The sequence below is a fragment of the Manis pentadactyla genome, chromosome 12 (assembly GCF_030020395.1).
Source record: "Manis pentadactyla isolate mManPen7 chromosome 12, mManPen7.hap1, whole genome shotgun sequence".
Lineage (NCBI taxonomy): Eukaryota > Metazoa > Chordata > Mammalia > Pholidota > Manidae > Manis > Manis pentadactyla.
Window position 1 is genome coordinate 6,345,812 of NC_080030.1, and position 26,761 is coordinate 6,372,572.

General features: G+C 51.4%; 3 protein-coding genes and 1 long non-coding RNA gene across 11 annotated transcripts; 1 reads left to right on the plus strand and 3 right to left on the minus strand.

The window, feature by feature from the left end:
• Positions 1-654: 654 nt before the first annotated feature.
• On the minus strand, positions 655-2,861 carry TRAPPC5 (trafficking protein particle complex subunit 5). The gene is made up of 2 exons (XM_036883061.2): positions 2,755-2,861; positions 655-1,264 (listed from the first exon to the last, which is right to left on the minus strand). Exon 2 carries the CDS (start codon positions 1,254-1,256, stop codon positions 690-692), a length of 567 nt encoding a protein of 188 aa, XP_036738956.2. The 5' UTR covers positions 1,257-1,264; positions 2,755-2,861; the 3' UTR covers positions 655-689.
• Positions 2,862-3,010: 149 nt separating this feature from the next.
• Positions 3,011-6,623, minus strand: MCEMP1 (mast cell expressed membrane protein 1). 7 transcript variants are annotated; one of them, XM_036882991.2, is made up of 5 exons: positions 6,499-6,623; positions 6,110-6,193; positions 5,544-5,672; positions 5,337-5,387; positions 3,011-5,245 (listed from the first exon to the last, which is right to left on the minus strand). In XM_036882991.2, the coding sequence occupies exons 1-5, from the start codon at positions 6,551-6,553 to the stop codon at positions 4,656-4,658; spliced, it is 909 nt and encodes a 302-aa protein (XP_036738886.2). In that variant the 5' UTR covers positions 6,554-6,623; the 3' UTR covers positions 3,011-4,655. The 7 variants fall into 7 exon arrangements, with proteins under 7 accessions (XP_036738886.2, XP_036738932.2, XP_036738922.2 ...); XM_036883037.2 differs by having other exon boundaries at positions 3,011-4,676; positions 4,781-4,846; positions 5,099-5,245; positions 5,544-6,555; XM_036883027.2 differs by having other exon boundaries at positions 3,011-4,693; positions 4,781-4,846; positions 5,099-5,245; positions 5,544-6,555.
• Positions 5,972-6,991, plus strand: LOC118911249 (uncharacterized). The gene is made up of 2 exons (XR_008993015.1): positions 5,972-6,088; positions 6,540-6,991. It is a non-coding gene; the product is annotated as an uncharacterized LOC118911249 (long non-coding RNA).
• Positions 6,992-19,316: 12,325 nt separating this feature from the next.
• Positions 19,317-21,666, minus strand: RETN (resistin). 2 transcript variants are annotated; one of them, XM_036882902.2, is made up of 4 exons: positions 21,520-21,666; positions 20,837-20,964; positions 19,790-19,867; positions 19,317-19,522 (listed from the first exon to the last, which is right to left on the minus strand). In XM_036882902.2, the coding sequence occupies exons 2-4, from the start codon at positions 20,952-20,954 to the stop codon at positions 19,386-19,388; spliced, it is 333 nt and encodes a 110-aa protein (XP_036738797.1). In that variant the 5' UTR covers positions 20,955-20,964; positions 21,520-21,666; the 3' UTR covers positions 19,317-19,385. The 2 variants fall into 2 exon arrangements, with proteins under 2 accessions (XP_036738797.1, XP_036738790.1); XM_036882895.2 differs by lacking the exon at positions 21,520-21,666 and adding an exon at positions 21,144-21,296.
• Between the last annotated feature and the right edge of the window lie 5,095 nt (positions 21,667-26,761).

Here is a 26,761-nt window from a genome sequence, read left to right on the forward strand (position 1 = left end):
TGGGGCCCTGCAGGCCCCGTCTGGGATGTTCTGTGCCCTACAGCCATGTTCCTCAAAAGAAAGTACACAGGAACCCCCGGGGGATCTTGCTACAGCTCAGACTCCAAGTGGGTGTGTCTGGGGTGGGCAGAGGGCCTGCATTTCCCACAAGCTCAGGGAGACACTGGCGTGCTGCTCCGGACCACACCTTGAATAGCAAGGGTCTAAAGCTGGCGTCCGCAAACCTCCATCCACTGCCTACTTCTGGGCACACAGCCACATCCACCCTTGTGTAACTAACTGCTGTCCACACCCCAAAGAGCTGTAATCGGACAGACAGCTGGACATGAACTATTCACTATCGGGTCCTTCGCAGAAAAAGTGTGCATCCCCTGGTCTGAAGTTGTCTCTTTCAGCCTGATTCCAGAAAGTGCCAGCATTTTCCACCTCCCAGCCACACCAGCATCTCCCACTGCTAGGTTTATTTCAGGGCTGCCCCTGGCCTCCTGAACCCCAACACTATCCGAAAGCTCAAACTGGGTCAGACCTGCCCTTTTCCCCACCCCACCCCACAGCGCATTATAAACAAGCTCCGCCTTTCTCACCAGCTGAGGCAGGGACCTGGGTCAAGGTACATCTCTGAGGCCCCCCACACAAGAAACAAGACACTTTGGGACGGGTATTCTCCGCATCCTTTATCTGCCGCGGGGTCAGCGGCCCTCCAGAGTGCGGTCTCGGGCGATGACCGCCTCCTCGAACTTGATCATGAGCGTGGTGCCCTTGTGCCAGTGCGCCGTGACCTTGGCGGGAAAGCCGCTGTGCGTGAGCACTGCCTCCACGATGCCCGCTGTGAAGCTGGCGCAGTTGAGCGTGCTGTTCTCCTTGGGTACCGAGATGTAGGTGTTGATGAGAGGCTCGCGCTCGATGATGTAGAAGGTGCGCGCGTCGTCGTTGGCCTGCTCCAGCTTGTCGGCCTCCTTGCCGAAGAGCGCCTTCCACACGGCGCCCTTGACAAAGAGCAGTGCGCCCAGCACCTTGGTTTCCCGCCGGGAACCCTTTTCGCGAGCCACCAGCGCATCCAACACCCGTGCGCCCACCTGGCGGCCCAGCGCGGCCAGGCGCGCCTGCAGCTCGGCCACGGAGAAGACGCGGCTCTGGCAGTGCTGCACCAGCTCGGAGAATAGCAACGCAAAAGCGCTCAGGTTCACCTCAGTGCGCGGCCGTGCCAGCGCGCGCTCCAGCAGCGCTGACTTCCCGCGCGTGAAGCGCGCCTCCATGCCGCTGCCTTAGGGGGAGACAAAGAGACGCGGGTGTCAGGGGCGGGAGGCAGAACCCCGAGGGCCACTGCCCGCCCCCCTCTGTGTTGCTCCATCGCTGACCTCCCACGTGGGAAGGCAGGAGGGAATGGAAAGGGGGCACCCACGTGTGCATAAAGCACGCCTCCATCACGCTTAGCCAGCGCAAGGCAAACGGGAGACAGGGAAAGTTTACACCGTCGTCGGCGAGAGGGTTTAAGGGGGGTAAAGTGGGGGAAGGGCAAAGGGGAACCAGAAGGGGGCGCGGGAAGCCATCTCGACCCTGAGCTCCAGCTGCTTCCTCTCCTCGTAGGTGAGAAGCACCTCGGTACCCCCTCTGCCACCCGTGGGAGTACCAAGAAAACTGGCGCATAGGGGAGGAGGACATCACACCTAAGGCTGGGAGGGGACAAGGATGGGGGACCGTGAGAGGACATGGCTGTCTTTAGCGAAGCGACCCAGCAGCGACAGCGGGTAAAAACGACCTCCCTGCCTCTCACCTAGGGAAAGCCAGAGGAATGGGAGTTTGGGGGAGTAGGGGTGTGTCAAGGCCAATGGCCAGGGGGGCTGGGGGCTTGGGGGCAACAGACAGACAACATGGGGCAAACCAGGAGGGGGCACTGGAAACCCTTGGAGCCCCACGCCCTCGGGGAGCGCCGATGTCATGCACGCTGCACGCCTCCGAGACGCGGATGGGCCTGCGTTTGTAAGAAGGGTGCGGAGGGAGCAGAGAAGGCGTTGGGAGCCCCCACCCCGTACTCTCCAGAAAGGTAGCTGGGCAGGGGGAAACAAGAGGGGGGAGGCGGGCTGTCAGAGCCAGGGTTTGGGGAAGCCAGGAGGGCAGGAGGGGGCGCGGTGATCCTCCCACCCCAGGGCCCGAAGTCCCGGCAGTCGGCGGGGGACGAGACCCGGAAGGACGCTGCTGGAGAAAACCCCGAGGGGGTGCTGATGCATCCACTGTGGCTCTGCGTGGGGCCTGCGGCAGATCGGGGGGGGGGTGGTTCCCGAGGACGCCGAGACCCCCTCCCTTCCCCCTGCCCTTGGCCACTCAGGTGTGAAGCCGCCGCGGAGGTGCGGTCGGTGGGGGAGCTGAGAATCCCGTGCCAATCATGTGGGGACGGGGCCAGAGCCGGAGAGACCTGGGGACGCCCCCCAAGAGGCCTGCGGGGGGGGTGAGAAGCCCAGCGGAGCAGCTGGGGAAGGAATCCCGGGGACTCCAGGGCGCCCCCGCCCCACTGCGCAGCCGCCGACCGAAGGGGCCGAGCCGCGAGACGGGAGCGGAGCGCTGAGACCCTCCACCGGGCAGCATCGGGAAGGCCGCAAACCCGAGCCCCGAGCCCGGGCGGAGCCCACCCTCTTCGCGGCCCCCTGGGAGGGCCGAAGCGGGCGGACCGGGCACCGGGATCGTGCAGTGGGGCTTGAGTGGGGGGGTCGGGGAGCGAACGAGCTCCGGCAGGGGTCGCGAGCCGGCGGGTCTCACCGGGAACTGAAGCCGCTGCTTCGGCCGCGCTGCTTTACGGCGCTGTAAAAGGCCCTGAGCGCGCAGGCGCTGGCGCGAACCGAGGTATAGGCGGGGCGAGAGCGCGCGGTGATTCTCGAGAGCGGCTGCACGGGGGTGCGCGTGTCCGAGCTCCGGAGGATGACAGTGCCCCGGGACAGCTGCTTAGGGGCTCACGTTTGTCGACGGGCACACGTCTCTCTCAGGCACATACGTGTGCACTTGGGCATCTGCTTGTCCCAGCGGCACACCTTTGTCCTTGGTCACACATTCCCTTGTTTTAGGGCCACATCTATGTCCTTGGGCACGTTTTCTTGTCTTAGGGGCAAGTGTGTGTCCACGCGCGCATGTTCACTTGTCTTAGAGACAAACGTATGCCCGTGGGCACACATTCGCTTAGGGGACATACATCCGTGAGCTGTGGGAATAGCACATTTAGGGGCTTGTGCTCTCAGGAGTATGTGCACAGTGGACAGACATCCACCAGCAGTTGCACCTATGGGTCCATGTTTAGGAGCTCATACAGATCCGCCACCCGTGCGCACTTGGGGAGACATTATGCATCTCAGGCCAAGAATCTTCATGGGCATGCACTTGGCACAGGGACTCTTACCTCCTGCGTACACGTTTGTGGACACACAAGGACCCACTAACAGCATTTGTTCTCACACACCCTCGTGTCTCCAGGGATCCTGGCATGACATCCACATGTTCACTGTGTGATTTTTGTCCATTTCCCAAGTCTGAACACGTGCAGACCCTCTGCCACCTACTCTCAAAGCCCCAAAAACAGATCCGAATATTCCAAACACACTCAGTGACATCACCAGGCACACTTACATCAACACACACCTCTTTCACTATGCACATCTGCTCAACACCTGCAGCAATGATGCATTCCCATGGTGCGCTCCACACACACCTCCATCGCGACGTGTCTATCCGCACAACACACGACAGGACACTCACATGTGTGTATACTGACAGTGGAACAGACACCTGCAATACGTGTCACCAATGCCCACCCTCACAGAGATACATCTTTGTGGTCCCTGCTGATGCAGCCACCCACTGTGACACGCATTACACTTGCAACATGCCACAATGCACGCATGGCACATGCACAGTGACACAAACGTGCACACCACTCTTGTTATGAGTCCCAGTCAACATAAACCCACAGCACATCCCGGTGGTGTAACCACAAAGGTTTGGTTCCACTGCCACCTGATTCAGCCACGAAATGGAGAGACAGTGTCCGGGAGAGAAAGAGCTTTATTCAACAAGCTGGCAGGTTGGAAGATGGGAGGGCTATTGTCCCAGAGACCCATCTTGTTAGCCTGCTACAGTGGACAGTTTATGTAAGATAAGAGGGGAAGGGATATTTTCTCAGCTGTCACATAGCTTGCAGATTTGATAGCATCCGCCCAGTTATTAATTTTTGCAGCCCAAGGGCTGGCGCACATTCCTCCATTGCTTTGCAATCACCAGGTGCAGTGATCCCTGTGAATCCAAACGGGAGTGTTGAACTATGTCTCTCTTTAAATTCCAAATATCGAAACAGGCCTCCCCAAGGAATGTTGGTACATCTGCTCAGTGAACCTTATCTTGTTACTGGTGCCTGCAAGGAGCTACAGAGCAGCATTAGGGGGACACACGCTCCATGAAACACCCATGCTCCATGAAATGCTTACCCTGTGTACACCACAAACACACACACACACACACACAAGCATACGCATGCGACTCCACGACCCTCAAGTCTCCATGACGTGATTTTTCTCTAACTGGGGATGAACGTCCAGGCTGGGTCTGCTGTTTTCTATCTTCACTGGGAGGTGCAAGCCTGTCAAATGAGCTGCAGGCAAGGTCTCCACGTCTTCTCATTTATTCAGCTTTGCGCTCTGGGTGGGGTGGACACCTGAGGTCAGGCAGATACACTCGCTGAGAGAAGCAGGGGCCCAACCCAGGGCTTCCTCCTCATCTGCGTCCCCCCGCCCCAGCTCACCTGGCTCTGGCTGCCTCTCCTGCTTCTTGGAGATGTCCTGTAATTTAGCCTTGATTTGTTTGATGTCTGTGGGGAGACAGGAGAAAACTGGGGTTTTTCCACCTTTATTGCAAACTCCCCTGCCTGACCCCCTGGGTGAGGTGCTGCAGAACCCAGGTCCCTGGGGTTGCCTGCAGCTTGTAAATACCCTCTGAGTGACCGGGATGGTGACGTCCATCACCCCTTCAGACCCTGCTGCCCCCTCTCCCGATTTCCCAGCACCCAGGTCGATCCTGGGCATGGAGATCAATTCCCCCCAGTGAACGTCTGCAAGGGGACCTGATGACAGTGTCTTCAGTGTCGCAATGCAGTTCTGGATATTGTTCTTGACCATGTCCATGAGCTTCTTGGCCTCTTGGGAGCTCAGCTGGATGGCGATCCTGCTCTGCTGCTGCTCCTCCTGGCACTGCCCCACGGAGGCGGAGACTAGGGCAGGGGGCGGGCACATCTGGGGCACGTCTGCTCCCGCACCCCCATCCCGACCCATCGGGCCCCCGCCCCCAGGTCCTCCCCTTACTGTTCCAGAGCTCCCTTTTCAAGTCCAGCAGCTCCTGGGACAGCGCCGGATCTGTTCAGGAGATGGGGGTGGGGAGTGGGGAGGAAACCCTGCGTGTGCGGTCCTGGGGGTGGGGGTGGGGCGGGAGAGGACCGGGTGGGACACCTCCCACTGCCCCAGCCCCTGCCCTCACCACCAAAACCCGAAACCAAAAAGTTCCCTACTCACGCTTCACCAGGACCAAGGCCGAGACGGTGATGCAGCACAGGGCGATGAGGACACCCAGGCTCAGGGTGGCCCCGTGCAACCAGCGGGGCGCCTGGGCAGCGTCCGCAGGCGGCCTGCACCGGGCTGGGGCTGGGCCAGAGGAAGCACAGGTGAGGTCCAGGGCCTGCCGCTGCCACTCAGCCATCGGCACTCTGACGCCATAAAGAGCTCTGTCATCTACGCCTGCTGCTCCTAATACCATCAGCAGCCATGACCATCGCCACCCTGCCTGCCTCGTGCGCTCTGACCGCCACCACCAGCGACTGTCCCTAACGCTGTCACCTTCACACCCCCTTACCACCTCCGTCACCAAGACTTGCCAAGATGCCATAGCTGTGGCCGGCATCCACATCAGTGTCCACTGCTGCCACCCACTCACCACTACCACCACCCAGACCTCCACCACCATCACACACAAACCTTGCACCACCAGCCTGGACCTCCACATGGTGTCCCGCATCCCTGTGCTGCCTTCCCACGGTTCCCTCCCAGGCCTGTGGTGGCAGGTGGGGCGGGTGGCTGCTTACCCTGGTTCTTGGGTGGTGAACGGCTGCCCTTTGACTGGCCCCAGTTTCTGCAGGTCAAGTTGATATTCACATAGTCTGGGTCATCTGTGTGTGGTCAGTGGGAGGGTTGCCGAAACCTGTCCTGAGCTTGGGGGCCAGGTAAGGTGGGAGGGATCCCAGAGGAGCTTTTGGTTCACTGAACCCCTGCACACAACAAATTTCTGGGGGTAAAAGGTAAGGTGTAGGAGCTAAGATCTGCTTCTTGGTTAAGTGGAGAAGGTGTGGCTGAGTTTGGGGGGTACACACGGGTACACACACATTTTGGGTAGGGGAAGGAGCCCTCTGGCCCCCACTTTCAGCCCCTGACTCCTCTTTCTAGACCTCTCCCCTCCCCACCCAAAGTGCCTGACCTTCGTTCTCGGCTGGGATCCCCCGTTTCTTGTCTTTGAAGGTCGCCGCCTCCATCTTGACTTGGTTCGTGCAAATCCCCTCAGCCTCCAAGGGTTCCCAGTCTGCGAGTTTGTCCGCACATATCTCCACCCACCGGAAGGTGTCTCGGCAGATGAAGAAATCTCTGAGTTGGGGTGGTTGGGGGGAAGGATAGGTTGGCCTCCTTTTTCAGGGATCCAGGAGCGTCCCACCCTGGGGCGCCCTCACCCCCCACCCCTCTTGACCAAGGGGTCCTAGGAGATCAGAGGGCCGAGAGAAGCCCATAGACCTGGAGACAGACTAGAATGGCCAGGGGCTTGGCACAGAGGAGGGAGCTAAGGCTATAGAGGTCGTCATTCTGCAATATGTAAAATGCCTTAAATTAACAGCTGAACACCTTCAACTTGCTCAATATTATGTCAATTATATTCAATAAAAATAAATCATTTTTTAAAAGGGTGGTCAGGAACTCTACAGGAAGCTGTGTGTATGTGTGTCTGTATTTACCCGCATGAACCGCATCCTCCCGTCTCCTCTCGCCCTCTAAAGAAGCTGTGGGAGCTTCTGGGGTCCCATCTTTCCGATTTGGGACAGCTGGGCTTGGAGGTGGGATTCCAAGGTGGCACACACACTCCCCTCCCCCCACCCCCCCACCCCCATCTCACCCCCTCAGCTCCAACCCCCAGAACTTTTATTTCTTTAAGGCCCCATGGAGGAAAGAAACGGAAGTGTGAGGCAACGAGGCTAACTGTAAGTTCCCACCCACATCTGGGACTGAGGCCAGACCCACGTCTTGACCTTGACCTGGAAGTGGTTGCCTCCCTCCCTGGAAACCCCAGATGGGGAAACACTCAAGAAAAACCCTCATTCTCATCCACACATCGGCTCACCTGCCCAGATTCACACACACACCTGCACACACACACACATTGCACGCTACCAGCATGCTCCAGAGAAATATGCATATTCATGCATTTACACCCCTACGCTCTGTCTAGGGGTCTTAAAGCTCTTCGCATCTGTCTGACCTTAAAAACGGGGGATAAAAATGAGGAAGCATATAGAGCATTTTCTCTTTAAATTGAAAGCAGTGCCTTCCAATAGAAACGTACTGCAAACCACATGTTCAATTTGAAGTTTTCTAGCCACACTGAAAAGATAAAAAGAGACAAGCTAAATTAATTTTAGTAATATTTTTAACATAACATACCTAAGATATCAACACTTTACCACATAAATGATACTTAAAAATTATTGAGGTATTTTATATGTTTTTGGTACCAAGTCTTTGAGATCACACGTGTATTCTCACCGAAGGCATATTTCAATTCAGACTGGCCACATTGCAACACTCGATGGCTCCCGTATTGGACAGTGCTGGTTAGACTATCACAATTTTCTCCCTTTGCAAAAAATAAAATAAAATATAATTTAAAAGACTTACACATGCAGGAAGTGAGTATGTTTTGGCTTTAAATATGTGATTAAATTTGAGATAATTTTGAAATGCTTCCCCCAAGATCTAGTGTGTCCCGTCCAGCGGGACCTAGTTATTTGTGGGGACGAGGGGGATCCGACCTGAAAGAAAATGGGGGCGAGAGAAGAGCGAAGGCAAGACAGTATTCTGATCAAGCCCTCAAATTTTATTGTAAGACGGGGGTAGATATACACCAGTGTTCAGGGGCAGAGTGGGCCATAGGATACTTGTAAGCAGGGGATTGGCTGCATAGCAGGGATGGCGCAGCGAGTTACATTCTGATTGGTATATGATAATGGGGAAGGAGGGGGAGAAGAGTATCTCTTGGCGCGCGCGGGCTTTCTTGTTGGCGCGCGCGGGCTCGCAGCTAATCTCCAGGAAGTGAAGCAGGAACCTCATGAACTGTGGCCATCTTGTTGTCTTTGTGTGGCTCCCAACATCTCCTCCCTTTCTATTTATTTCAGAAAGGTGGGCCTTAATCGAGTGAGGGAATAGAGGCCTGGCTCCTCCAGCAGGGTAACATTTCGCAAATGCTCTCGGTATCTTTTAGGGAGGAGAGGCAGAGCTGAAAGCCAAATTGATCTTAATATATCAAGGCTTTATGTACATATGGATACCAACCTCTATGCAAGCCAGGCGTATTCTCAGGGAGGACCAGAGAGGTTCTAGGAAGAACCCTCCCTTGCGGTACTTTGTCTCGCACTCATCTCGATGCCCATACCCTCACAGTTAGGGGTATGCTTGGTTCTGGCCGACCAGCATATGGGCCACATTAATTACGGTGCCAGAATCGATGGTACCATGGTTGAGGCGCCTGTAAAGTTGAGAACTGGAGGCCGGGAGCATTGGTTGGTTCGGTGTCGGATCCTTCATCACAGGCTGTAAGTCTGTGATAATGAACAGCAACTGCTGGCTTGACGAGCTGGTCAACCTGCTCTCGAATAAAGGCTGTTAGTTTTCTTAAGGCCCAAGGGCCAAAAGACACTAAAAGGAGGAGTCCTGCTAAGGGTCCAAGGATGGTGGGGATCAGAGTTGTGAGCCATGGGGACTTAGTGAACTAGGACTCAAAGGGACCTTGGCTAGCTTCTCGCTCTCTCTTTCTCTGGTCTAGCCTTTCTCTAAGCTTTGACATTGAATCTCTTATTATTCCGGAGTGGTCTGCATAAAAACAGCATTCTTCTCTTAAAGCTGCACACAGTCCTCCATCTTTTAGGAGCAGTAGATCTAGCCCCCGTCTATTCTGCAAGACGACTTCAGAAAGGGAAGTCAGAGATTCTTCAAGTTTGGTAATAGATTGTTCTATGGTTTTTAGATCGTCGTCAATGGCGGTTCTCAGCCCTTCATAGTTTTGGTTCCCCTGGATGATGGCAGCTGTCCCTGTTCCTACTCCTGCTGCAATTCCTACTCCCACTAATGTGGCTAGGGTCAACGAGACTAATTCTCTCTTGTACCTATTTTTAGGGTCGAACTCAGTGACAAATGAGGGATCATCATGATATATAAGTCTCGGCACTAGTTGAACCATAACACAGAAATCATGGGAGAAATTGAAAACAGAGGTGGAAACACACGGTGTTAGTCCAGTGTTACAAGCCCACCATCCTTGACGGGGAGGGACTAGATATCTAGATTCACTCGAGGTAACTATGGGTATGGTGTTATTACACAGACTCTTATGGGTTGAGGGAATTGTTCCTAAACATGTAGCTTTTCCAGTTATCTCAGTCAGGGTTAACTTCTGCATGCCCCAGCCACAGGCTTCGTGGCTGGTCGTATTGTTAAAATTGCCTAACAATCCTAGTCCTTCATAGTAAGGAGGTGAAGAGGAAAAGCATAACCAACAGGATTTGGTAATATTTGGGTTGGTGGTATTTAGAACTCGGAAGGCTCCTTCAAGGAGGTTGAGAAGGCGCTGTCCGGTGCTAGGAAGGAAGGTGGGTCTGAAGGAGGTGGTGCGGGTAAGAGTGGAGGCGAAGGAAGGGGTGGCAGCGTCTGCAGGTGGGGCTAGGGTCGGCGCGGGTGGGGCTGGGAGACGCGGCTGGTCTCGCAAGACAGTGTTGGGTCCTACTGGGACAGCCGGAAGAGGCTCTACCCTAAGCCTGAGCATAAACAAGACTCCATTATCATAGCCACTCTGGTAGAGTCTCAGTCCCCACATAAGCCCGTTTTCCCAGTTTGTTGCCCTTTTTCCTGCATCTGTGAAAGAGATGTCAATAGGGTTGCAGATCGGGTATTGGGTACAAGCGGTATTCTGCGAGATCTTCCGCTGGATATTTATGAGGCCTAGAGGAGATCTCTTTGCACTTCCTGTCAGCCAATGACATGTCCCTGTTTGTTCACAACCCCAATATTTACAGAAAAAATCTGTCCACCCACCACACTGTGAGATCTTGGCACTGCCAGCTTGGGGGCCTGGACATACATAGAAGCAGGTTTTTTGGAGTTCTTTCATGGAATTCTGGGAACCGCATCCTGGTATCCCTATTCTACCTTCGTGCCAAGGGTCTTGTTTGAAGAGAGTGCACAGGTCCACAGTGAGGGTAGGCCACCAAGTTCCCCTAGGGTGTTGTCCTGTTAACTGGACTACTACTCGTTGGGAAGCCGGGGTGATGATTTGCCATGTGAGTATCTTGGGTTCATGGGGGTTAGGGTTCTGGAAGGTGGGAAGTAACTGGGTCATTAGAATTAGAATTGTTAGTGACACAATCATTTTTACACAAGCGAAATTTAAGAGGGTTATCAGTTCAAATTATTTGCCAGTCCGGGTCTGGTTGAGGCGCTTTCTTCACAGAGACTAGGTCTCTTGCTTGGAACTGGTGAGACACTGAGAGGTCTTTTGGCCTTGCCTCCTGAAATTAAACAGAAAGGGAAGGCTTCTCAGGGGTTAATATGCCCTGGACTAGAATTATTGTTTTTGCTTTTATTTGTGTCTAGAAGTTTAATGAGCCTGTCTGGGAGCCATCGGGCATTTTGTGCCTTAGCATCATATATGCAAGCATGTCCTTTCCCCCATATGAGCACAGGGTCAGGCCCGTGCCATGCGTTGGTCATCGGATCTCTCCACATAGCCTGTGCATAATTATCTGCCGTGGAGGGATGCCAAAGGCGATCAGCAGCGGTTTTACCCGCGGAGTCATAAGTAAGGAAATTAAGAACAAACAGTGCATGATTTAGGAGTGTCTTTGCATTACCTGTTTTCGGATAGAGTACTTCTCCCCCCGACTGAAGTTTGAATAACATGTTTTTAAGGGTTAAGTGGGCTCTTTCAACAATGCCTTGGCCTTGGGGATTATAGGGAATTCCTGTTATGTGCTTAATACTTAACTGCGCACAGAACTGTTTAAAGCTAGAGCTGGCGTATCCAGGCCCATTGTCAGTTTTTAAGATTTTAGGTTGTGGTAGATATGCCAGGCATGAGAGAACATGGGTAATAACATTTTTAGTTGCCTCTCCCGTTTGCAAGGATGCACATAGGAAACCACTACATGTGTCAATAGACACATGGATATATTTTAATTTACCAAAGGGAGGGTAATGAGTGACATCCATTTGCCATATCTCTCCTGGAACCAACCCCCGGGGGTTGATTCCGTTATGAGGCTCTGGGAGGAGAGTTAGACATCCTTGACATTGCCGAACTATTTGGCGGGCCTGTTCTCGGGTGATTGAAAATTTGAGTCTAAGAGTGTGAGCATTGAGATGATGTAGTTCATGAGCCCGTTGGGCTGCAGCCAAGGGTGAGTCTGACGTGACAGAGGCTACTAATTGAGTCGCCAGATCAACTCTGTCATTGCCTTTGGCAAGCGGCCCTGGAAGGCTAGTGTGAGCGCGTATGTGCCCGATGAAAAAAGGGGCATCGCGGTTTAGAATTAATTTTTGCAATTTTGCGAATAGGGGGGAAGCATTTGTAGAGGGACGTATGTAAGGCACTGTCTCTAATAGGGGAACAGAGGTTGCTACATAGGCACTGTCAGTGTAAAGGTTAAAGGGGGCATCTATTAAAAGCTCAAAAACTTTAATTATTGCAGTTAGTTCAACAAGTTGTGCAGAAGAGAGGTCTGTCTGTATTCGAGTAACTTGCCCATTAATACTGAAAGCGGCTATACCGGAGGAGGACCCATCAGAGAACACCATTACGGCCCCAGCAATTGGCGTGGTTTTAGTCCTCTTGGGAAAGACAACCGGGGTCTTTTGAAGGAACTGGACTAATCTGTCTGCAGGGTAATGATTGTCTATTGTCCCCTGGAAGGAGGTGCAGCTAATTGCCCAATCATCATCATGTTGAATAAGCCATTGTAATTGAGATGTATTGTATGGGAGGGTTATAACTTCAGGGTCTCTCCCAAACAACTTGAGAGCTGCCTCTCGGCCTAAACGTAAGAGGGCAGCAACTAATTGAGGATAGGTAGCTAAGACTCTAGGGGGGGAGGCTGGCAAATGAACCCAAAATAGTGGATGGTTTTGCCAAAGGACTCCTGTAGGGGAGAAGGGGGTAGGGAAAATGAGCAGCCACAAACTTAGATGTGGAGAGAAGTAGCTAATGGTCTGTTCAGAAATAGCCCGCTCTACAATGGTTAATGCCCTTTGTGCTTCTGATGAAAGCGAGCGGGGGGAGGAAGGATCAGGGTCTCCACGTAGGACATCAAACAAGGGCTTTAACTCTCCGGTGGTTAGCTTTAAATAAGGCCTGAGCCAGTTGATGTCTCCTAGCAGACGCTGAAAATCATTAAGAGTGTTTAAGGAGCTTCTCTTTAACTGAATTTTTTGAGTGAGGATTTTATTAGAAAATAATTCAAAGCCTAAAAAAAGTTGGGGGGGGTGGACCTGGACTTTTTCTGGGGAAATTTGTAGTCCTCGATCTCGGAGGGCAGTGACTAGCTGTTGACTGGCCGCATAGAGCTGTTGCTGGTCAGGACCGGCAAGAAGAATATCATCCATATAATGGATAATATACAAAGTGGGGAAGAGCAACCTAAAGGGGTCTATAGTCTGGGCTACAAACTTTTGGCAAAGAGTGGGGCTGTTGGCCATTCCTTGTGGGAGAACTCTCCACTGAAACCGAGGAGAAGGCCCTACGCAATTGGTAATGGGTATACTAAAGGCAAAACGTTTGCAATCATCAGGATGCAAAGGTATGGAGAAAAAGCAATCTTTTAGGTCAATTACTAATTTGACATACCCTTTAGGGATGGCTATTGGAGAGGGAATTCCCGGTTGTAATGCGCCCATAGAGACCATAGTCTTATTAACTGCCCTGAGGTCTTGTAGGAGCCTCCACTTGCCTGATTTCTTTTGGATTACAAAGATTGGGGTGTTCCAAGGGGATGTAGAAGGTTCAATATGTCCAGCAGCCAGCTGTTCCTGCACTAACTCTATGGCTGCATTTAATTTTGTAGTGGTAAGGGGCCATTGATCGATCCAGACAGGAACATCACTTTTCCAAGTAATCTTGTCTGCCTGGAGTGCAGGAGGAGCAACGGCCCTTACGAAAAATGTTTTTCAAACCCTAAACCTGAGCGGTCTATCTTAGGCGTGGCCAGTATCGGGTTGGGATCTCCCTGTTTTAGTTTGCCCAACCCCTGACCAGGGAGGTAACCCTGTGAAAGCATCTGCTGTGTTACAACTTCATTAGGGCTACACATGATGACCTTCATTTGAGAAAGGATATCTCTTCCTCAAAGATTTACCGGCAACCCAGGAACTACGAAGGGTTGAGTGAATCCGGTATTTCCTTCTTCATCTTCCCAGTTTAATAACTGTGAGCTCTGTAAGGTGTTTCTTGACTGCCCAATTCCTTGTAGATGGGTCAAGGAAGCGTGTAAGGGCCAGCTGGAGGGCCATGAAGCCTGAGATATGACCGTAGAGTCGGCCCCTGAATCTAAAATTCCTTCAAATACTTTTCCTTGGATCTTAAGTTTAAGAGTGGGGCGTTCTTTAGTAATAGCTTGGATCCAATATAAGTCTGAAGAACCTGGGGTAGAGGAGCCTCGCTGCTTATGAATAGCAGGGTGAGATGTACTTAAAGGGAGGGGGAGCGCCTGCGCAAGGCGCTGACCTTTCATAATGCTGACAGGGCACTGGGGGGCACTAGCAAGAATTTTTATTTCTCCAGTATAGTCATTGTCAACTAAGGAAGGGTGGACAATAAGGCCGTTTATTGTGGTGGAAGCTCGCCCTAAAATTAGAAAATAAGTATCTTTGGGAGGTGGGCCATAAATTCCTGTGGAAATAATTGTAATTCCCTCTTCAGGCGTTAATATTGTTGAGGAGGAGGCACAGAGGTCAAGTCCTGCACTCCCGGGTGTGGCCCGATAGAGGGCGGGAGTGCTACAGCTAGGCTGTTCCCCGAGGCCGGCTGAAATGGAATTGGCTGGGGGGCCCGGGGCTGGCCCCTCAGCCCGTTTCCCTGAAAAGGGGGGGTGAAAGGATTTGTGGTACTGTAAAAAGGATTTGTTGGATTGTTACGGCACTCTTTGGCCCAGTGCCGCCCCTTATGGCAGCGAGGGCAAATACCGGGGACTGACCCAACTCTAGGAGGAGGAGCTGTGGTAGGGCATTGGCGAGCGAAATGGCCTGGCTGTCCACATTTAAAGCAGTTACGCATAGGCGGTGCGCCCTTGGGGAAGGAAGGAGGATAAGAAGCCGGGGGAGTTTGAACAGCGGCACCTACAGCTAAAAGGGCTTGGACTTTGGATGTAAAAGGATCGACATCTCTACACATTCTCAGCATTTCATCAAGAGTTTTGTCTCGAGTCTTACCGCGGAGGACGGCTCGACATGCCGAATTGGCGTTTTCATAGGCTAGCTGTTTTACAATCTTATCATTGGCAGCCGCGGAACCAAGGGTCCTTTCGGCGGCCTCTAACAGTCTGCTAACAAATTCGCTATAGTCTTCTTGCGAGCTTTGAGTGATCTTAGTTAGAGGAGTGTTAGCAGTCCCGGAAGCAGGGAGTGATATCCAAGCGCCCAAAGCGGCATCTTTCACTTGAGATAAAAGACCAAGGGGAAGGCGCTGCTGCCTGGTTTCAGAGATATATCTGCCCTGTCCCGTAAGCTTATCAAAAGTCCAGGACGCTGTTGGGGAATGAGGGTCTTTTACATTGGCAGCAGCGATGGTCTGACAGCGGTCAGCAAAATCTGCCTTCCAAGTTAAAAACTGACCACGGGTAAGCACAGCCTGGACTATACGCAGCCATTCACCTGGGAGTAAATGTCCTCCTCGAGACAGCGAATCAAGAACAGAAAGGGTAAAAGGGGCATTGGGGCCATAAGCTTTAACGGCCGCGTTCAGCTCTTTTAAGCTTTTGAAATGGATTTTGTGAAATTCTCTAGGGCCATCAGCAGGCTGGCCGGCTCTGGCTCAGCCTGCTCCTCTCCCTCACTTTCTATTTCCTGAGCAGCAGGGGCGTCTTCGCCGTCGCTTTCAAGATCGCCCTCCTCCGGGCTATGTGTTGTGGAGGTGGGGCCAGAGCGGGCGGAGGCCCGGGTAAGAACAGGAAAGAGCAGTTTTTTAGGTTGTTTTTTAGGTTTTGTGGCTGTAAGCGGTTTCTTAGAGAGGCCCCTTTGCGAATATAATGCGGGACGAACTGGTTGGGAGACAACTAATTTTTGGAGATGGCAAGTTATTCTTTGTTCTACTATCTGTGCTATTAGGTCTTCAGTGCTGGTAGGGGGGCTAACAGGACCGGGAGCCGGAGGGGGTAGCGGAGGGGCCGACGGGGGCAAAAAGGCCGGGGCGCAAACATTGGGAGGCTGAATAGAGGGAGTGTAAGAGGCTCTTTTCAAAACTGGGGGTGTGTAAGAAGGGGGGTTAAGCGACGGGGCGGCAAGAGGCCAATCTGGGTTGTGATACTTGGCCGCTTCGTCTTCTAGTTCAGCCGCGTCTCTCGGATCTAAAGGCTCGCCATTTTGGCTCTTAGTCACGACTGGAAAAACCTTTTGTGTATCGACAAAGTCCGAATCTCGAGGGAGAGGCGGATAAATGCAACATTTGGGAGGGGTATCATGGAGGGCACCGAGCAAAGATGGTGTCGGGCTAGGGGAGGGGGATTTAGCTGATTTTGGGGCAGGGGGATCACTCGAAAGAGACGATTTTGAGGCCGCCCGAGATAGGGGGCGGAGGCAATATTCTGCCACTGACAAGAGTTGACGTTTATCAGGGTCAGTATTTTCAACAATATCTCTGATAAGACCCCAATAGGAAAATACTGAAACAGGAACAGAGTCAGGGCCGTTTTTGATAAGATAATCATTTAAATCTCTACCTACTTTCTGCCATTTTTTAGGATGAATTTCGGGGCCATTAATGATAAACCACGGACAGACTTCATCAACAAAAATAAAAAACTTTACCAAGTCTTTCTTTTTAACTCGAACTCCTCTCTCCCTAAGTGAACTTTTTAGGTCTCTTATGAAGACCGCTTCTTTACTTAATTTAGTTCCCATTTTCTTGTAAGGCGGCCGGTACTCACCAGGGACGACGACCTCCGTGAGCGGCGAAAGGCGTCTCCTATTGTTTCATCAAGAAGGGGTCTGGCCAGACGATATCTTACTCGGGGGTCCGCCTGCGAAGGATCCGCGCCTCGAGCCCCACGTTGGGCGCCACTTGTCCCGTCCAGCGGGACCTAGTTATTTGTGGGGACGAGGGGGATCCGACCTGAAAGAAAATGGGGGCGAGAGAAGAGCGAAGGCAAGACAGTATTCTGATCAAGCCCTCAAATTTTATTGTAAGACGGGGGTAGATATACACCAGTGTTCAGGGGCAGAGTGGGCCATAGGATACTTGTAAGCAGGGGATTGGCTGCATAGCAGGGATGGCGCAGCGAGTTACATTCTGATTGGTATATGATAATGGGGAAGGAGGGGGAGAAGAGTATCTCTTGGCGCGCGCGGGCTTTCTTGTTGGCGCGCGCGGGCTCGCAGCTAATCTCCAGGAAGTGAAGCAGGAACCTCATGAACTGTGGCCATCTTGTTGTCTTTGTGTGGCTCCCAACACTAGTGAAGATGATGTTCTGTTTACTTGGAGGCACCCAGGCAACCATGTTGCAGGAGCCCTAGAGGGCTCCATAAGGTTTCCTGAGCAGCCCCTTTCATGGGGTAACAGTCTTGATTTTCTTTTAAGAGAGAAAAAAATGTATCTCAAGTCCAGACAACCATAAATAAGGGAATGGTTCAGAGTGCGCACATGATCCAGACCCAGCTAATCAGAACTTAAGATTTGTCATAAGGGGTGGGCAAATTAGCCAGACTCAGCCAATGAAACTTTAGCTTGGATGTTTGGTTGGGTTATCCAGGGAAAAAAAGCATTTGCCTTTTTTTCCCACTCCACTGGGGCAGTCAGACTGGGAGAATGTAAGCCTGGAGCAGTGACAGGGGAGCACCTGCCTGAGAGCAAAGCCAGCACTGAGAAAAGCGACCCGATAGGACGTCTCATCCTAGAGATGTCATTTGAGACCCTGGATACAGACATACCTGAACCTGTTGTTCTAACTGTGGGCCTCTCAGTTACACAATCCAGAAACCTCCTTTGAGTTTTGCTTAAGCTAGCTTGGAGTGGGGTCTGTGGCACTTGCAGCTAGAAGAACTGTGGCTACCACAGGGGGCCGGGCAGTTGGCCAATCAGGAAACAGGCGCTTGAGAAGGGGGCTTGCTCTCCAAGTCTGCACTCTAGGACTATTTTGAAACCGACGGCTCTGAAGAGGCCCTTCATGGGGTCCAGAGACAGGGGCATGATTGGGTGGGACTTGGAGGCAAAGAGGCATTCAGCTCAGGGTCTGGGGCCAAGGGAGTGCTCCCCCCTTCACATCAGGGAGGAGGTATGGTGGGCAAAGTACTAAACTTACACTCTCCGGTCCTCAACACACTTCTGACTCAGTGGTCCCTCCCAACCCCATGACCCCGGGGGGTGAGGACGGGGGAATCTGGGAGGGGAATCCCTGGATTGGAGTCTGGGTGGGCTCCAAGGGCACCAGTTGTTTGTGATCTTAGCCCACGGCCACCAGGGTCAGAGGGCTGTGTCATCATGGGGGGGGGGTGTTCCTGAAAGCCAGCACCCACCCCATCACCCCTTCTCCAGTCCCTGGAGCACGTTGCTGGGGGCTGTGACATTGAATCTGGGCTCTTTGGAGACTGGGTCCCAGGTGTTCTGAAGTTTGGATTTGTGTGTCTCAGGAGCTGGATTTTACGACCCCGGCGTTAGGATTCCAAGGGAACTGACCCCTGAATCATCTGAGTTTGTGCACCCCAGGAAGCTGGATCAGAGGATGCTGGTGGGTCTCCTTCTAGGGCAGAGTCCAGCCTGGGACCAGAGCCATCCAGGCTGGAATGGGGCCTTGATGTGGGAGGCACGGGAGTCTGTTCAGAGTATGTATCTATGTATCCGTGTGTCCCTATGTGCCCCCACCCCATGGACATGTTTGTGTGCTTCAAGGGAGCCCTCCCGTGTCCATGGGCGTGCTGTCTCTGTGTGACCACGGTAACTGGGATGTGTACCCTGTGTGTAACTGTGTGTACGTGGATAGGTGTGTGCCTATCCACGTGTGTATGTAGTTATTCTAGGACAGACATTTCCTGGGTGCCTTCTGTGTACCATGCTCTTTTCTAAGCACCAGAGATACAGCAAAGCGGAACCACGTCTTTTCCCCTAATTTCACCGTCCGGTGTTCAGGAGGGTGTAGGAGCCCCGGTGTGCAGTGGGTTGTAACTAACCCCTCACACCTGCGCCTGAACGTGTGGAAATGTGAATTTGTGGTGTGGAGCCTCAAGTAGTTCTCAGCGGGCACCTGTGAAGAGTCCTTTCTGTCCCCTCCATGCCTGCACCTCGTGTGTGTCGGGGGGATCCCTCCATGCCCGTGGAGAGTAAGGGATAGGGGCCCAGAGCTCTGGGCTGAGAGATGACTCAGGGGTCCACTCTGACCCCGGGACTCCTGGGCGCTTGGTGTCCTGGAGTGTATGTGAAGTGGGGGCGGGGATCCCCGTCCTGTCCAGAACCCTGGAGGAGGCCTCACTATGCGGGACGGAAAGAAGGACCCAGCAACTTCCTGGGAGGTCCGAGAGCCGAGCGTGACCATCAGGGTGGCCTCAAGGTAACCCTCCCCTCCTTGAAGGAGGCCGCGAGGCTTGGGCGTGGGCGTAATTACAGGAGGCTGAGCCCTCATTCTCCGAGGTCTAGGTGGGGGACAACATGGGAGGAGGGGGCGTGGGCATAAGAATGTCGCGATCGCCGCCCCTAATGCCTCCCTTGAGCGTCTCTGCGCCCAACACAACTTGGAAACGCCAACTCAATCCCCTACACCCGACAAAAGAGGGCGAAGCACCCGGACCCTCGGCATCACGTTCTTCGGGTTTATTCCCGGCCCCGCCCCTTCGCGCCCTGGCCCCGCCCCCGAGGCCTCAGGCGACGGCGTGCGGGCGGCAGCAACGCGCTCCCGTCCAGTCCATGCCCGCGCACTGACAGTGGCAGGTGGTCCCGACGCGCACGTCCCACGAACCACAGGCGGAGCCGCAAGAGCAGCTGGTGACGGCGAAGCCTGCGGGCGGGAGCGGAGGGGACTTGGAGCCGAGCCGGAGGGATCGAGGGGGGCTGGAAGCCAGGCACCCGAGGATGGGAGCCGGATGCGTGCTTGGCTGGGGGCCAGGGCAGCAAGTGTCCTAAGGGAATTGGGTCCCCGGGACTCTAGGGAAGCAGAAGCTGGGACTCCATGGATCCTCGAGAAATAGAGGCTGGGCGTGGGGGGTCGAGACTACGGGGTGCTGGGAACAGAACTGGAAGCCTGGACAGAGGATTCTGTACTCACCTTCCGGGCAGGTGGCCAGGGCCCCCCTGGAGGTGACCGTCAGGCAGTCCAGGCCAGTGTTCCTTATTGCCCCAAGTACTGCGGGTGGGGGGGGTTGAGAGGGGGGCTGCGCTGTGAGACCAAGCTGCCCCCCTCCCCCCGGCATTCTCATGCAGCCCAGGCCCTGGAGGCTTGGAGATGTAGGCAGGGGGTCAAGAACACCGCCCTAAGGAAATTGGGTCCCCGGGACTCTAGGGAAGCTGAGGCTGGGGCTCCATGGATCCTCCAGGAACAGAGGCTGGGCGTGGGGGGTCGGGACTACGGGGTGCTGGGAGTGTAAGAATAGAAATGTTAGCATAAGAGTAGCCATTTTAAGGGCCTAGAAACCGTTTTCTGAGGTTGTGACTTAAAAAGAAAAACCGGAGCTGGGTAAGGCCTAGAAAAACAAGTTAATCAATCATAAACACCGGAATAAGGCGGAACCGCCCTGACAATTAAAGAATGGTCTTATCCTGCCTAACCCAGGATGTATATCCGCCCTGACAATTAAAGAATGGTCTTATCCTGCCTAACCCCAGGATGTATGAATAATGTATAGCTGTGGGGAATTACTATGAATTAAGTGCTTTGAAAATGCTATATAAACCCTTAGTTCTAAGTGCTCGGGGTCCTTGTTGAAACCCGCTGTGTCGGGCAGACACTTAGACCCCAGCTAGCTGGAATAACAATAAACCTCTTGTGCTTGTTGCATCGATCTGCAATGGCCTTCGTCTCCTCACTGGGGGGAAAGCACAGACCGGAATAAGGCCGTTGGGTCTTACAGGAGCAGAACTGGGAGCCTGGGCAGAGGTGGTTCAGGCCCAGGTGCAGAGCCCGGGCGGTGGGCAGCTCACCGCCTCCCAGGATTCTGTCGTGAGGCAGGCTTCTGGGAGGAAGGAGGGTTTGGAGCTGCGGCGAAGGGTGCAGCTGGATGGGATTGTGGTTGGGGCCGGGCCGGCTTGGGGCTGGCTCCGTGGCAGGAATCGGGGCCCCCAGGGGCCCCTGGAAGTTAGATGTGAGGGTCCTCACTGAGGGATCTGGCGTCGTCCAGGACCTTCTCACTGATGGCTTCGTCCACGGAGCAGAGCGACTTGCCGCACACCAGCAGCCACAGGGCGGGGAGGAGGAGGAGGCAGGCAGCCTTCATCCTGCAGGTGCTGCAGGATGGAAGCAAGAGGCGCACAGCCCGGTCAGCCCTTCTCAGGAGAGTCAGGCCCGCAGAGGCTGTGGGAGCTGGAACCCTGGGTCCCTGTGGGCGACAGAGCTGGAAGCCCAGCCTTGTCCCCTGGCCCTCCGGCTAGGGCTCTGGGCAGAGGCGGGAGCAGCTGACACTTACCCTCCAGATGCTCTCAGAAGGCCAAATCTAGGATACAACTTCCTTGGCCCTCTTAAGGCCTCTGGGTGTGGGGCTTCCTGTCTTGGCTTAAGTTCCTTGGCCCTCTGGCACTTCCTTCCCACATCCGGGGCTAAGAGGAAGCCTCCGGGACAGACTCTGGGGCCCAGGAGTGGGAAGTTCTGCCACCCCCCCACCATCAAATCTTCCTCCCTTCAAAAGCTCTCCCCACATCTGGGCTGGAACTGGTCCAGGGGGTGGTGACTTTGGGATGATTCCAGAACGCATAGTCCAAAGGACAGGTAGAGAGACAGATGTTTGCATGCAGGAGCGGGAAACACTCCCCCTCCCCTCCCCCAGCCCGACCCCCACCCTGTACTTTCTGTCTCTGTGGGTGTGTGTCGTCTAGGAGTCCTCGGAGCGGGATCAGACGGGATCTGTCCTAGCACGTCTGGCTTATTCACTGAGCCCGGTATCCTCAAGGTTCGTCCGCAGTGCAGCAGGTGTCAGGATGTCCTTCCTCTTTAAGGCTAATATTCCATTGTGTGGGCGGACCACGTTGCGTTTATCTATTAATCCATGGATGAACAGTTGGGTTGTTCCCCCCTTTTAACTATTGTGCTTAGTGTTGCCACGGACATGGCTGTGCGTATCTCTTTCGAGTTCCTGCTTTCCATTCTCCTGGATGTAGACCCAGGACTGGAATTGCTGATCATATGGTCATTCTATATTTAACTTCCTGATGAACCGCCAAACAGTTTTTACATTTTTAAACCGTTGAAGAATAACATATTATTTAGTGACAAATGAAAACTATGAAATTCAAATCCCAGTGCCCGTAAATAGTTTTCTTGGCACTCAGCCATGCCCACTTTTTTATATATCCTCTGTGGCAGCTGCTTTCGCTTGGCAGTGGCACAGTTGAAAAGGTGTGACAGAGACCGGATGGCCTGCAAAGCCGAGAACACATTTACTGTCCGGCCCTTCACAGAAGAAAATTGTCTCCACCCCTGCTCAGTAACAGCGAGTGTGAATGAGAGATCAGTGTATTGATTACAGCCTCGTGCAACCATCTGGATGATTCTCGGCAAAATAATGGTGAGCAAAGAGACCCAGACACAAAAGAGAACATGCCATTTCTTAAGCACAAATCCATTTATTAAAGAAGACAAAAACACAAGCATGACTCCTCTATGATGTTGAAAATAGGATGCAGGTTTCCTGGAGAGTGGGGGATGCTGATTAGGAAGGGTGAGAGGGAGGCCTTCTGGGAAGCTAGTGACAAATCTGGTCATACACGTGCATCTGCACACTTTATGCATGTGTGCTTATATTTCGGTGAACATGCTTGTGTGTGTGTGAAATCCCCATATAAACGCAACAGTGTACACAGGGCCAAAGTGTGGGAAATATTTATGGAGCACCTACTAAGTGCCAGATGCTAGGCTAAGCATTGCACACCTGGTAGGGATCAATTTGCCCCGCCTGTCGGAGGAAGACGGACAAGAGAACAGGCCATCAACCTGAACTCCACCTGTCGTTTGTGCCCTGAAAGAGAAGAACCCGGGTCCTGGAGAACTTCTGATACAAGCATCTGGCCCCCACTGGAGGAATCCAGGAACGTTTTTATGGGGATATTGATGCTGAGCAGAAAGTGGATGACAAACGGGAGTTAACCAGAAGGACAAGTCTGGGAGGGCGTCTGGGTGGAGGGAACTGAACGACCCAAGGCAGGACGGAGTGCACCAGATTTGAGGAACTGAAAGAAAACTACTGGGCCGGATGGCAGACAGCCTGGTTGGGATGAGCACCAGCTTCCTTCCTTGAAGATCCCCAGCATGGCCATTTGGTAGCTCGGGAGGCAGCAAAAACCCTTTCTTGAGAGCTCTGATTTTTCAAACCCTTTAGTCTCAGAACTTTCAGATAGAAGCCTCTGAGGGGTGCAGAAGTGGGTAGCTCTGACTACAAGTCAGGTGAAAAGCAGCAGGTAGGCAGTTGAGGAACCCCTGGGCTTCCCTGGGGACTCAGTTTGAAAACCCTTAGTTCAGCAAGCAGAGAAGAGCCATATGCCCTTTAATTCCCTTAAAAAATAATAAAATCTTTCCATTCCCCCTGATTTTCACTAGAAAAACTGAGTGCTAGTGGCCTCAATTTTGCATCTAATGCTCCCTAATAAAATTCCAGAGCCAGGTCTTTAATTTGAAATGTCCAACAGGACAATCATATGCTTATAATTCTTTAAAAATCAATTTAATTGAGGAATAATTTCCATACCATAAAATGCATCTACTGTGTTCCACTGGGTACATTTTGACAAATGTACATACCTGCATACTGCATGAATTTTTCTCCCTAAGTATTGCTTCTTTTTAAAAAATTAGGTACGATTCATATAAAGTAAAATTCACCCTTTTCACTGAGTTCTATGAGTTTTGATTAATGTATATGTTGTGCAACTATCAGCACTTACAATTTAAGTTGTATAATTATTAAGATAATTTAAAAACAAGAGTATTATTATTTGAAATAATTATTATCAATACTATTAAATAAATATTAAGATACCTTAAATAATTATATAATTAAGGTACATTATAACTTAAATGTAAACACTTATAACTTAAATTATTATGGGGAAAAAAGGGAGTTTCTCAAAGATCTGAAAGAGATCTGTGCTCTGAAGCCACAAAGTGAGAGGACTTTTCTGCCCCATGCAACTGGGTTTCTGGGTGGCCCAGACCTGGTGAATATTCGTAACTGTTACCAGCTTGTTTTCATTTCTGTGAATATACATCTGTCCTTAAAGGATTCTTTTGAACAAAAGGCGTCTAGTCACCAGGAACACGAGAAACCACATCTATGAAACAAACCTCCAGAGGCAACCTGCCCTTCTGATTGGTTGCCTAGCTAGATGGTAACTTCCAGCCCTGGCGACAATGTCATGATTGGCAGGTGGCTCAGCCAAACCAGAAAAGAATCATGGGTACTTGCTTCCTGTTCCACAAGAATAATGGGAAATACCAAGTAAAAGCCTCGGAGCACTGACAGATTTCTTTGGCAATATCTGGATCTGGATTTCATTTATGAACCCTCCGACCTTGTGGGTTGGGAGGGCGGGGGGAGAACCGCCCTGCAGAATGGGGGTCTGAGCAGCTGCCAGCAGATAGATTGGGAGAGATGGGCAGGTGGTTCTGGCAGGACCCACTGGGGCCAGGCTGTGCCTTGGGGCAAGGAGCAGACAGAACGGTTGGGTGGTGAAAGTCATGGCCATCTCCGGTGTTAACCACCTGAGATTTTCCTTTGCAGAAACCCACTCCTGCCTCTCCGTTCCCCTGCCTCCTTGAAAAATCGGTGTAATAAAGAAAATTAAAATAATTTAGGAACATTTAACAAACAAACGTCATCAAGTATGAGCTGGCTCTAGGACACCGCACACATGACCAGAAAACCCTTTGATCTCTAAACAGCATTTGGGCTTAGTATTCTCTGAAATGCACTATGGGAAATATTGTTCTACGGTTGCCCTCACAAGATAAGTAGACTATGTTCTCTAAACCTCTTTACTTTTCTCACCTAGCATTAAAAAGATATTTTACATGTGGACCTCCAATCTATGTACATTCAGTTAAACAAACCAATTTATTTTCACATTCATATTAGAACTTTGTTAAATATAGCTCTTGACATACAAAAATAGCCTTTAGAGTTTAAAATATGTGTTGAATTCCTTGTGTTACGCTCAATTAATGTTTATGACACCCTGGTATATTTTACATAGAGTACATAAAACTTAATCATCCGACTCATATATAAAGAATATTTGTAAAATATTCCCCTGAAAGTTACAACTCTAGGGGTTTCAGTTAGACAAAAGTAAAAATCTTTTAGGTAACAGATGGTGCTTAGGCTAATAATGAAAGGGAGTCATTCAAAATTCCCCTTTGAAACAAGGCAAAAAAAATAAAAGCCAAGTTCCTTGCTGGGGTTATGGTGTTCAATCATTGGTTTATTGGAAGGTTAGGTCAACCCTGCTGATGCTTCATTTCTAAATTTAGACTATAGTGGTAGAGAGAAATCCAGCCAACGGCGGAGAATATTGGAAAAACGTCTCCAATTGTTAAGGGCGGCTAAGGTGTGCCAGGAAACAAGATGGATAGTAATTTTGCATGGCGGGAAACACAAGACCCGTATGTATTTCTGAAGGAGGGGATTCAAAAACAGTTTCTTAAGATACACTGGCACCACTAGACCTCATATTGGGGTAGGAGGCAAGTGAACATATCCTGAGAGCAAAGGCCCGAATGGAAGAGAGGGAAGCCCTTTCAGATGATTGACTCATCCATGGGGAAGGGACCATAGGAAAAATGCTGCCTACCAAATGCTTTTATCGGAAATCCAGTCACTCAATGATGGCTTTTGTGTCCTCTTCATGCTCATAATGGTGTCCATCAACACATCTTTTTACTGAGAACTTGGATTTCTTTTTCCAGCTCTTTTTCAAGGAAGTATATTCCGTGCTTAAGTACAAAACTGATTGTATTGTATGTATGTTTTCATAAGTTTCTTCCAGACTTGGCATTTTGGATGTCACTTTCTCCAGCCTGCATCATTTAAAGACAATTCTAGTCCTTCATGCTCATTTTTTAATAAAGCTAAGATTTTCAAGAATATTACATCTTTCTGCCATTTGTTCAGTGAGTTTCATAGCAAGCTGCTTTCTCCTTTGAGAATAACACCCTACATTTTACTGACTAAAAGCATCTGAACAAGAACAGGACAAACTATAAAAAAAAGAAAAACAATGATTGTTGAATCTACCACTACCTCCCATAACCCAGTGTGTGTCTTTAGGCAACTACCGAAACGCTGTGCAGCTTCTCAAAGGCCAGCCCCTTCTGCAGATATCCCCCAGTAGATCTCCCAGTAGATCTCCATACAGGAGCCATGGCTTCATCAGGCCACAGAGGACACCCACTGCCATTGACACCCAGCACTTTTCTAAGAACGGAGATCCACATTGGCCACCCAACACAAACTAAGTGAGGATTATTTACAGAGAAGGACAGGGCTAGAAAAGGATTCCTATGCCAACTCTCATGCACCTTCTTTTTCTCCTTTTCAAGTCAACATTTTAAATAATATACATAGAGAAGAATGCCCAAATCATAAGTGTATACTTTATGAGAAACTGTACATATCCAAAGAACTGCTACCCGGCTCCAGAAACAGAATAATACCTGCCATCTAGAGACCCTGCTTGCATCCCTTTGAATCCTCTGTATCTTCTCTATCACAGTCAACAAATACTGACATCTAATGCCAGAGGTTAGATTAATCCATGTCACATAGAGCAGTACCTTATTCATTTTCATTACTGTAAAGAAGCCCATTAAATAAATACATCACAATGTACCTATTTATTCTACCATTAATGGACATTTGAGTTCTTTTCTGTTTTCTATTATGTAAAAAAAAAGTTTCTATGACCATTTATTTTATATGTATCTTCATGAACATGCATATGCATTTTTTGTTAGATTTATTCCTAGGAGTGGAATTGCTGAGTCAGTGGGTACATACATACAGGTGCAGTTTTTGGAGTTGTCGCCTAATGTCTACCA